Source organism: Lycorma delicatula, chromosome 1 (genome assembly GCF_047948215.1).
Source record: "Lycorma delicatula isolate Av1 chromosome 1, ASM4794821v1, whole genome shotgun sequence".
Taxonomy (NCBI): Eukaryota; Metazoa; Arthropoda; class Insecta; order Hemiptera; family Fulgoridae; genus Lycorma; species Lycorma delicatula.
In genome coordinates, this window is record NC_134455.1 from 34,286,346 (window position 1) to 34,299,187 (window position 12,842).

At 34.6% G+C, this 12,842-nt stretch overlaps 1 protein-coding gene across 1 annotated transcript in view; it reads left to right on the top strand.

The window, feature by feature from the left end:
• LOC142318080 (cytochrome b5 reductase 4-like) overlaps window positions 1–12,842 on the top strand; it is a 42,815-nt gene that overhangs the window by 17,532 nt on the left and 12,441 nt on the right. The window contains exons 3-5 of the mRNA XM_075354607.1: window positions 5,139–5,493; window positions 9,615–9,927; window positions 12,268–12,363. Of these exons, the coding sequence (XP_075210722.1) occupies window positions 5,139–5,493; window positions 9,615–9,927; window positions 12,268–12,363 (764 nt within the window). The remainder of the gene's footprint in view (window positions 1–5,138; window positions 5,494–9,614; window positions 9,928–12,267; window positions 12,364–12,842) is intronic.

Consider the following 12,842-nt stretch of genomic DNA (forward strand, 5'->3'; position numbering starts at 1 on the left):
TGCGTAACGGTTGGTTCCATTAACTATCAAATTAAAAACTTCTTCATCAATGTCTAACGAGTAATAATCCAAAGAGTTTTTAAATGAATTTAGTAAATTAATTGCTTACTGAGTAATACCAGAGCAGTCAAAGCGGTGAAATTAAAATGTTTTAGGTTACCTTGTACTCATGTAACATTTTACATGAGGAGCAATATGGTTTTAGAAAAGGCCGGTCTACGATAAACGCGATCGACAAAGTTAAGACCTGGGCATTAAATAGTAGAAACGGCACGTGGAGAACTAGGAAAATCCCACTTATTATAATGTTGGATATAAAAAATGCTTTTGGATCTGTTCCTTGGAAAGCCATTATCGCAGCATTACAAGCCATGAATATAACTGATTATCTAGTCAACCAGATTAATCAATACCTTTACCGTAGATTCATCGAGGTTAAAACGTTAGAAGGAAAATCCACATTTGAGATATTTGGAGGAGTTCCACAGGGATCAATCCTTGGGCCTATACTGTGGAATATTTTTTATGACAAAATTTTTAGATTGGATTATCCCGAGGGGGCTTTTGTTGTTGGATATGCTGATGACATTGCTATCCTAGTGGAAGACAGAGAAGTTAATAACCTAGAGGATAAAGCAAATCAGGCGTTACGAATAATTGATGAATGGCTGGTAGGAAGCATACTACAGATATCCCCTAACAAATCCTGTTGTTTGGTGTTTTCAGGTAGAAGACCTATTAGAAACCTCAATATAAACATTAGAGGAGAGAGAATTAAGGAGGTCAAAGAAGCAAAGTATTTAGGGGTTCTTTTGGATAAAAGCCTAAGATTTAGCAAACACGTAGAGATGATTTGTAAGAAGGTCACTCCTTTGATTAAGGCATTGAGGACTCTTTTCCAGAACCATGGTACACCGAAAATAGTAATAAGGAGACTGATAACTGCTGCAACCACGTCAGCAATTTTATATGCGGCCCCGATATGGGGAGATACAATGAATATTCAGAGAAACAAAACAAAATTAAAAAGAGTACACTGGCTTGCTTTACTGCGTGTAGCCGCGGGATACAGAACAGTGTCGTACGACGCGTTGTGTATATTAACGAAGGTTATACCCATTGATTTACAAATTAAAGGAAGAACACTTAGATATAGGGGTATGCCCAAAGATGAGGTCGAACGGCTAATTGATCAAGAGTGGCAGGATACATGGACACACTCTAGAGTTGGGGATTGGACCAGGCGACTAATTCCCAACATAAATACGTGGACTAATAACAGACTTGGTAATGTAGATTTTTATACCACACAACTGTTGACGGGGCATGGCTCGTTTGGCCATTACTTGTTTAGAATTGGAAAAAGACCTACCCCACAATGTGTGTACTGCCCAGAGACTGATGATGCGGAACACACTGTGTTTGTATGCCCAAGATCGGCTCCAAATAGAATAGAAATTTCGGACAACGGACTTACACCTGAAAACCTCTTAAATTGGATGGTCTATAGTGACGATAACTGGGATTGGTTCCGTAGGTTTGCCGGGGAAATCTTACGCACCAAGGAAGAAGAGGACAGAAGAAGGGGTTTGTGAAATTAGGGTAGGGAGGACAGTCCCTCCGTGGAGGCCCCGTACGCCGTGGTGTGTGGGCTCTTGAGAAGGGGGGGAACTCCTGGGGAGTGTGGGACAAATAAAAGACCGAGTCCCGGTTGGCGGTGCCGCTCCTGCGGGTGCCTCGGCGCTTATTGGGGTCGGTGCCGCTAATTAGAGGCAAAGGCATAATGACCGAGACCCGGTTCCCTGCTGAGGGGATGGGGGTGGCGTAGCCATACCCCGTTCCCGAGGCAGGGGATTAGAGGCAGGCGAATAAAATAAAATTAAAGATCCGAGACCGGGGGAGCTAACCTGCCGTGCCGGGTGTACAACCGGTGGGTGGGGGACGCTCCCTTACAGTAAAAGGACATTCTCCTCGACTGAGTATACTTAAATGGATATCCGGTCGGGGAGAGTAGGAAAAAAAAAAGGTTACCTTGTACTTCGTGCCGTATTATATCGATGGTTCTAACAAATACCGGTGTTACAATCAGTATTCTCATCAAAATCTATATGCATACAATTATAGGTTGACTGGCTTTCAGTTGTATTTGAAGTATACATAACCTCTTCAAATGAATTTTCGCTACTCGAGCTTGAACATACGTATTCCGCGTCATCAAAATCTATTAAATTATTAAAAATCACCAATTTCACCAGAACAACTTTCACTTTCTATTTCAACATTTTTTCAATATCTTCCATTTTTTATATAAAAAATAAAACGTTTTTGTAACCACCAATAAAATTAATCAGCGTATAACACAGAATGGCACCAGCGTTCAAGTCAGCTGTATTATTTATCTCGAATTTGTTGCTAACTGTTGAAAAAATCCCAATATGATGTATATTACTTCCACAGGCCAATGTATTTAAATCAAGGTTATATGCGTATTTCTTTGATACGCAAGCGAACAAACGTTACAATGTTATGTGTATCAAAATGATGCACACGGCCTGATGAGGAAGAAATTCTCTGTATCATAATTACGCACATGGCTTGTAGCAATGTAATCAAAATTATTAGCCTGGCTGTTAAAGGTTAAATAAAAAGAAACGTGACCATCTCATTAGTTTATTTTCTTTATTTTTATACTTTTAATTATAAGTAAAATGTTTATAATAAATGATTTTATTATAGTTTACTTGTAAATTAGTTGGCTAATTTCGCTTCTCCCAAGTTGAGAAACGCTGACCTATTCTAACTCTAAAGAAACATTCCATTAGGTAACTGGTGATTACTTATAGGAGATTTCCTTCTGATGCTAATCGTGTAATGTTCTAAGCATATCATGGTGCCAAGTTATGTCAAACGCCTTGTCAAGGTTGAATAAGATTCTTACTTCGTGCTTCTCGGTTGAGAAACAGCTCAAAATGGAATATTCCATTTGAATCAGATGATTCGTGGTATACTGGTTTTTTCTCTTTAAAGCCACGCTGTAAAAGGATGTGGGACCTTGTGATTCAGATCCCAAAAATTAAAAACCGACTTTACCATTTTTAAAAGAAGTAACATCGGTGAAGTAGTAGAAGTATAAACACCAAATGCCACTGTTTCAATGATACTGGTGTTTCAATAATGGTTCCACTATTTTGGGAATTTAATGCCGTACCTAGTAAGTGACATTGCCCGAAACTGAAATTTACAACTTTATTTTACATATTTCTTTTTAAAATAACTAAAGTAAATACTTATCGTATGAATAATTTTAATATTATTTTTTTTTTTTTGGAAGGAAGGTGGAAATGCATTTACGCACGGAGTGTCGGGCTCTCTCTGGAGGTCTTATCCAACCGCCATCAGCAGACTTCTGACTAAACCCCCTCTTTTTTTATCAGGACTCGACCCGGAACCGTTTAACACATTACTTCAGGCCGATTTCTCTTATTCTAGCCTGAGAAGGGCGCTTAATTTTCACCTGACTAATGACTACTCAGGTCACCCTTCCTGAACCTAAGAATGCACCCTACGAATCGGGCCACGCTTTCCCAGCCGCTCAGATCACGGAGCATCATCAGAACCATGTTGTGGGAGCTCAGTGCTCCAAGATCCGTCTCTAGTGTCCCTCAATCTGGCGCTCATCAAGCATATTTGAAAAAGATGTGCTCAGCGTCGTCCCGCACACCGGGGCAATAGAGGCAATCGGGAGACGGCGCTTTCCTTATGGCATGAAGATAAGTGCGGAAGTACCCGTGACTCATTAAAAACCGGGTCACGTAGAACTCCACCTGTCCACGGTCTGGCCAGAGGAATAAGCCTTGTGGTCATCGTTCTCTGGTCTCGTGGTTCCAGGTCTCTTTCCAAGCAAAAAACGTGCGAGTGCGTTGTTCCTCGTTGGCGATGGTCTCCCGGTCTTCTCCCTCACATTGCCTTTTGTAGGCCATCTGGCGCTCCCTTGCCAAAAGAGTAATGAGTACAAGCCGGTAACCATCAATACGGCAGGCTTGGAAACCGTCCGATAGGCGGAAGCGACTCGCAAGCCGCGGTGCGTTGCACTTGCGCGAACCGCTTCCGGCCTCTTTCGAATCATAATGCCTTAGCTTACACTTCCGCCTCGGATTACAGTACGGAATGCACCGCCAACATCAGCAGTCGCCATCTACTAGCCTTCAGTCTGCCGACATTCGCCATGAGCCTGCTGAGAGCGGTTATCGACACGCAGCTTTGTCGGTGGTCCTTCGAAACTGCTCAGAAAAGCTGAGTTTGCGGTCTATTATTATACCTAGGTACTTCGCGGCCAGCTTGTTATCGACAAACTTGTCCCCGACCAGCAGGAAGAGGAATTATTCAATACGCTTCTTCGTTAGAACCACTATCTCCGTTTTGCAGAGGACTAGAGACAACCCGTGGTTGTTTAGCCAGGCGCTGATCCAATGCATCGCTCAGCTGAACCCTAATTGGGCGCGCTGCATTTCGCGGTCTGCAAAAAGTAGTGCAACGTCGTCAGCGTACCCAAACAAGGGCGACTCTTCAAGCACCTCCAGCCTCAGTAAGCCGTCGTTTCACAGGTCTCGAACGGCAGTCTCTTAGATGAGACCGCCGTTCCTCAGGTATGTGTCCACCACTTTGAGGAGGTTTTAAGGCACGCGAGAAAAATATTCCAGGATGCAAAGTATATCGCTCCACCGAGCAGAGTTCAACGCGTTTTTCAAGCCCAACGTAACGAGAAGGACCACACGGCCCGAGAAATTATTGTGGTCCTCTGCTCACCACACTGCCTCGACCTTTTGTACTGCATCCAAGGTCGATCTACCCTGCCAGAAACCGTACTGGTTGGTTAACAGGCCACCTGCCTGATTCATCGCTCCAACCAATTTTTCCCTTAAGATCTTCTCCAATAGCTTCCCAGCTCTGTGAAACTTGAACAATGGGCGGTAGGAGGACTCCGGATCACCTTTGCCCTTTGGAATCAGACGCGCACTGAAGATCTTCCATCTGGTGCTGAAAGCCCTAGCCTCTAGACATAATAATAATAATAATAGTAATTCTGTATTTCATTAACTCTAATTATTTAAAAAAACGGTAAAATCCTTTTTTTATAGGTTCAGGTTAGTTTAATCAATTCCAAGAATCTAAAAGTAAAAATAGAAACTAGTAATGGAACAATAAATGATATGTTCCTGTTTGAGAAGCATGTAATTTGGCCAGGAAGGGTTAGTGTTGACACCGAAGGAGTTGTCCAAATTCAGTTTAACAAAATGTCGCAAGAAGAATGGAATAATCCATGTATCAAGCTTCTCTATAATGAAACTCAAGTTATCCACTTTCATACAAGTGAAGTTTTAACTAATGAACAAATAAATGAGGACACAGTATTAATATCTTTTGCTTCAACAGAAAGAGTCTTTAATTACATACATCCTGGACAATTTCTTTCTTTTAATGTTTATTATGAAGGTGAGTCGAATTATATTTTTTGCATATTGTAAAATTGTTTTTAATTATATTACATATAAACTCCCGATACATCAAATTATAAAATACGGATTATGATTAGCGTAATTGATTCTTATATCTTATAATACAAGTTATTGATGTCATAAGTAACAGTAAAAAATCAGTTTAAATGCTAGGACAAACTAGAAATTATACAATTATAATATACTCGATGTTGTGAAAACAAGTTCACTAAGAAATCTAGATTTGTAGTGAAGAGGAGAGCTTCGTAATAATTCGATAGACAGCCTAGTTTCATGTCAAACGTCTAATCTAACTGCCGATTTTTTGTTACATCATTAAATCACAGTTTTCTACTGGTTATTATTACTCGTAATTTACTAGCTATATCCTTACCGATTAACAAAACGACTTAACAAACCTTAAATAATATCTGCCTATGATTCTTTAAAATTTTGTTTTATATTATTTCAGATCTACGCGTTTCATATCCATATTTGATTTAAAGAAAAACAAACCAACATAGTTGGCGTTTATAGACCTAGAAAAGGCATTCGATAACGTACGACTGGAATAAAATGCTCAGCATTTAAAAAAAATTAGGGTTCAAATACAGAGATAGAAGAAGAATTGCTAACATGTACAGGAACCAAACAGCAACAGTAACAATTGAAGAACATAAGAAAGAAACCGTAATAAGAAAGGGAGTCCGTCAAGGATGTTCCCTATCTCCGTTACTTTTTAATCTTTACATGGAACTAGCAGTTAATGATGTTAAAGAACAATTTAGATTCGGAGTAACAGTACAAGGTGAAAAGATAAAGATGCTACGATTTGCTGATGATATAGTAATTCTAGCCGAGAGTAAAAAGGATTTAGAAGAAACAATGAACGGCATAGATGAAGTCCTACGCAAGAACTATCACGTGAAAACAAACAAGAACAAAACAAAAGCAATGAAATGTAGTAGAAATAACAAAGACGGACCGCTGAATGTGAAAATAAGAGGAGAAAAGATTATGGAGGTAGAAGAATTTTGTTATTCAGGAAGTAGAATTACTAAATATGGACGAAGCAGGAGCGATATAAAATGCCGAATAGCACAAGCTAAACGAGCCTTCAGTAAGAAATATAATTTGTTTAGATCAAAAATTAATTTAAATGTCAGGAAAAGATTTTTGAAAGTGTATGTTTGGAGTGTCGCTTATATGGAAGTGAAACTTGGACGATCTGAGTATCTGAGAAGAAAAGATTAGAAGCTTTTGAAATGCGGTGCTATAGGAGAATGTTAAAAATCAGACGGGTGGATAAAGTGACAAATGAAGAGGTATTGCGGCAAATAGATGACGAAAGAAGCATTTGGAAAAATATAGTTAAAAGAAGAGACAGACTTATAGGCCACATACTAAGGCATCCTGGAATAGTCGCTTTAATATTGGAAGGACAGGTAGAAGGAAAAAATTGTGTAGGCAGGCCACGTTTGGAATATGTAAAACAAATTGTTTGGGATGTAGGATGTAGAGGGTATACTGAAATGAAACGACTAGTACTAGATAGGGAATCTTGGAGAGCTGCATCAAACCAGTCAAATGACTGAAGACAAAAAAAAAATTGATTTACATTTAGTAAGGGTTTTTATAACTTAAAAAAATTCAGGGGAAATGTAAAAGTCGATAAAGCATAGGTATTTAAAAATTGTTCTTGTAAGTTATAATGTGTAATGGGTCGTTAAGAGTACGGATTTTCGATTCGTAACTGTAAAATCATACTTTTACTCTAAAAATTTGTTTTAAATATGTTAATGAATAAAATTTAATAAAAAATCATTTTTAGAAAAAAATTTTTCAAAAAAAATTGAATTTTGATAAGAACTTTACGTAGTATTCCATTATCCGTCAAAAATCTATAAAACCGTTCCGAAGTTATATTTGAAGATAGATTCTTGACGAGTTATTTAACAATATTTCTTTAAATTAATTTTTTTTTCGAATTTGGAAAATTTCCTACGTCAGTTTTCATAGTCTAGATATCGAAACAACAAATTAAAAGTGATTTATTTATTTACCAAATGCAACTGGAACTATTTAAATAAGTAAAAAACGTTACGCTCAATGTACATTATTTTTGTAAGATCTAGAATATCCAGAAATACAGTAATTATCAGAGTAATTTTTTTCACTGGACAAGAGTCGACTACTTCAAAAATACTATCCCAACTACTTAGTATTTCAACAGGAGTTTTGCAAATTTCTCTTTCAGGTGAATCCAGATATGGTCATTTACACTGACAACTCGCGATAAGAGTGATTGGTATTTGTGCCGTTGATCTGTCAAAGAGTTTACTTGTTATTTCACACTAATGCAGTACAGCAACTAAAATATGCTGTGCTATATCCTATAAAGTATGATATGCTATGCTAAGTATGCGTATGCTTTGCTTCAGAATTATGAAACACATATTAAACTGAACCTCATGAAAATAAGTTCTTCAAATAAACTAACATGAAAATGAGTTCTTCATATAAACTAACTGCACGCGGAAACCGCGTGCAGTTAGTTTATATGAGTTTCCGTTTGGCAGCTACAGTAAGATACGACACTGAGTCGACGTGAAAAATACGGTGACTCAACAATCAACGTGGTTGAAAACCACTAGTGGTTTTCTTTGTGTCAGTAATGAAATAATTATGAGTAGAATACCAGAAGAATCCTTCTGTTTACAAACAGTACCATTAAGTAAATAAAACTTCGAGTAAAGATTGCCTATGTACACTTTTTCGGCCGGGTCTTTCAGGACCTGCTGTTGAGACAGTTCATGTTAGATCATGATCATGATCATGAAATATCATGTTAGATGAGCCTCTATGCGTAGCCCTCGCAAATCCATGCACATATAAGCCTACAACTTGGCATCTGGTATCCAATAGTTCGTAAAATTCTTTGTAAGAAACTGCAGGTTAAACCCTACACGCTACAGTTTGTATAGGCTCTTACTAACGTTGATAAGAGTTGTCTTAATTATCTGTTTCAAAATACTGGTGAATTTTTAAGTTAAAAGTTTAGCAGAAGCACTCATCTTATGAAGTGATAAGTCTACTTTACGTGTACTCGAATGTGGTCCCGTGAATCACTAAAAGTGCGAATATAAGGGACCAAAATTCTCGGAGGGATTTTTCATATAGAAATTCTTGAAAGATATTTTTATTTCAACTCTCTCTTCTGATATCAAGGAACTTCGAGGCCGCATCATCACACGCGAGTGCTATAAATATAAGAATATCGTCTAAATGTCTTCTGATCTGGAAAAAATGTATGATCTGGAATAAAATAACACTAGGGATGTTTATAAGAAAAAAGTTCAAGAGCTTACTTTACTTTTAATGTTATATTATTTAGAATCTCTTCCATAATTTAATAGTAATTATTTAAAATGTTGAATAGGCTACGGATGATGTAATATTTATTTAATTTTTTATCTAGTAAAATTATAAATAATGTTTTAGTATTAGCGAAGAAAGGGTTTGACACATTTAAGACGTAATTAGAGTTAAAACTATTAATAAGCAAGTAAAAAAATGCAATGTCAAATTCAGTTCCTAAGTAGACACTGAAATACGAGTATTTCACAAACTGTAAAAATTACATCAACATCTTTTATTTCTTAAAACACTCTTGTTCTTTTATATGAAATAATAAAAAAAAGTTACACTTTTTCGGCCAATATATTACTACCAATGTAAATAAAAATATAAGTTCATAAAAAAAAAAAAAAAAAAAAAATGGATCTGTTGTTTTCAGGCATATTTTCTTATGCATTACTATTACTTATGTATCAGTTAAAACTAAGCTTTTATATCAGTAAAAAAAACGTAACGTCTATCTCTATTTTCAATTACAAAGAAAAAAACTTTGTCCTGTGTTCTAATTAGATAGTTAACGTTCAAGAAATTTTGTAGAAAAATCTAACATTTATTCAGACAGGTTTTTTTCAATCTTTCAGGTTGTTTCAAACATTTTAGAAGAGCTTGTAGATGAATGAGGATTTTCATGATGAGACAACTTTCTTTTCATAAGAGAAAAGTAATTAATAATAGATTATCTTTACCTTTTTTTTGTTTCAGGAGAAGTATGCAATATTACTTTTATTCCAGTTCCACTGTTTCCAATAAAAACGTTGGATTATCCTAATCCTCTTCCAGGAATGTTTCACTCAACTGGAGAAAGTTACCAGTTAATAACTAAAAATTATCCACCTCGTTCTATTACTGAATATTTGAGTAATAAAAAACTTGGTTCAAAATTTCATATGTCAAATCCAATAGGAGATTTTTGCCCAGTGGATTATAAAGATGTAAAATTTGTATATATTATTTCTGTTCGAAATTCAGTAAAGAATGTGTTGAGTCTAATTGTCTGGTTTTTACAAACAAACAGGTTATGTATGGTACTTTTTAAGTATATATTTTTTGTTTGTGTAATTGATTTTATACTGAAGTTAAAAATGTTCAGAAATTATTGTCAGAATACTGCCACCAATCAGTATCTAGTTATTCAGGCAGATTTGAATTAAATACCTAGCGTGTTTAAATATTTTACCCATTAATGCTAAAAATATAATTGTAATTGAGCATCAGCTTGATGTTATGAGATAACTAATTAACTGAAGTAATAATACTAACATATGAGAGGTTAAAAGGAAAAGTAGGCTAATCCATTATTCTACTGAAATTGAGCTTTTGGGCTAACCATAAATGATTTTTAAAACTCTATTTAATTACATATTGAACTATACTCTATGTGGCTTTGGTCAATAACTATAGCTCACTTTACCTGGACTAACCCAAAATTAAGAAATTTTTATACAGGTAGAATGGCCCTACGCTAGGTTTAACAAGCACAAGAAAAAATTAATGAAATATTTTATTTTACTTTGAAATATAGCTATTTTCAAATGACAGAAGCAGTGTACTAAGCCTGTATACTAAGCAGTATATCATTACTACTGGCCTAACTTTCACAAGTTTGTTAGGTTAGAATGCTTATGAAATAAACTGTATTGTCACAAGTAAGTTGCTGGAAGAAGAAGAACAAAATTTTGATTTTCTATCTCAAGTTTAATGTGATGATTCTGATTAAAAAAAAATCTTATGTTCTACCAAATGGTGGTAAAACTGCTGATAATGGTGTTTCATATCAACATGAAGTAAAAGTACTTAATTAGTACTTTAATTAAATCTATTATTGTAAATTTACAATCACTAGATGTATCTACTCCTTCATGATCTCAAAGTTAATGAGTCTGCTAATATTTACTGCATGCTTATTGGACTAACCAAACCTTTCAGAAGATAGAGAAGAGTTAGACATGAAATTATATAGGAATGCAATGTGAGAAAAGAAGATGCACTTAATAGAGAGAATTATTTTCCTAAAAAAATTTAACAAGCATGTTCTGTAAAAATTTCCTGAGTATAGTTGTAAGTATCCTAACGTGGTGAAAAAATAAATCCCTTTAAAAAGATATTTTTAATTCATTTTGTTAATTGTACATGCTGTCAGCATACATTATAGGTACTATCTAGTAAATTGATAAGAAAAATGTTTCCTCTAAAGAAGAAAAATGTAGAAGAGATTATGTTTGACTGATGTTCATAGAGTGGACACTAAAATTTGTAGTCTGCTTTCGAAAACATTGTAAGAAGTATTAGGTGTTAGAATTGATTATCTGATGGAGACACATCATAAAAGAAATGAAGTCTGAGACCTCAAGTAAGACCCTTGCTATTGTTCATAAAAACCCTCACTTATTTACTGAAAAGTTTCCAATACGTGATTCTCATTATACTAAAAAAGATGATCTGCATCTGCCAATTTAAATATTCAAATCAGATGGCTACCAATTTAAATATTGCAATAATGCATTGACTTTATCTAAAGGAATCTTTATCTAAAGACTTTAAGACTTTATCTAAAGAAGAATTGTCCAGTGACAAAAGCATCTTTTGATGAGTATATTTTTAGAAATTTCTTTAAAATGAGATTTTAATTTGTCTTTCACCAACCATGAACTCCACCCTTTTATAAGATAAGTTACATGAGAGTAATACTGTTGAAACATGGTGTGTTTAACACACAAACAATTAATAAATTTTATTTTCTTTTTAAAATTTCTTTTTCAAAAAAATGTATAACAGTTTTACTTCACTATGCCAGCGACCAATGAACAATGCCATAACAATTCACTGGTAAGAAATTAGAATATACACATAATACTTATAATAAAAGACAACTGGCTTGAAAAGTCACTGAAGTATGCAAAAGTGGAACAAAACCAAAAAGCAGATATGGAAAGGTTATTAGACTCCAAAAACATACCGAAACATAAAAACTAAAGGAAAAACTACCAAAACATATTTATTAAATAATCATAACCACAAATGGCAGATAGAATGAACAGCGGCTAATATTATTTTTTTGAATTCTCAATCTGTAAAATTTATGTTTACACAATAAATAACAAGATTTATTCAAGTGGTGAAAATAGATGAAGAGTACTCGTTTGATAGATATATTAATTTCTACTGCTAAGTTCGATCTATAAATATCTGTAATATTAATATTTACTTTTATCATGATATTTCTGTATAGTTAAACAGAATTATAATTATAACAAAAATATATAACCTTATGACTTCTAACTTGTATTAAATGTATTTTACATTTAGATTTATAAGTAGTATATATTCTGAAATATAACTTCTTTTTATTTTTTAGCTCAAGAAAAGTATTTATAATATGGTATTGCAAAAATGAGTCTGATTTAACTTGGAAAAAAATGTTTCATCAAATAACAAAAGCATCAAATAATAGGTGAGAATGATTACATGGCATATCTCTGAAAATTAATTTGAGATTAGTTAAAAAATTTCTGCCTTTTAATTTCAAGATCTACTCATATACATTATTATTTGAACGATTGAATAATGTTTGGCCAAATTTGAACATTGGGTCAATTGCCAAAAATCAATTTTAGATTTTTTGGTTAAAATTTATTATAGTATAATAAACAATGCCATAATGTGACAGTTATATTCATTTGACCAGAATAAACGTGCTTTGATATTATGAGCTTTACAATTTCAACAAAAGGATTCTGTAAAATAAGTAGTTGAATGGAATTTACCCCATCAAATTTCAGATCATTTCAGTGACAGTGAGCCTTAAAAATATCCACATCTTCATTTATCACATCAAAATGATTATGTAACAATAGTAAATAGTTTTAAAATGGAAATTTAAAATGTAGTTATCTATTAAACTATGATTATCTTTATCAAGGTATTGATAAT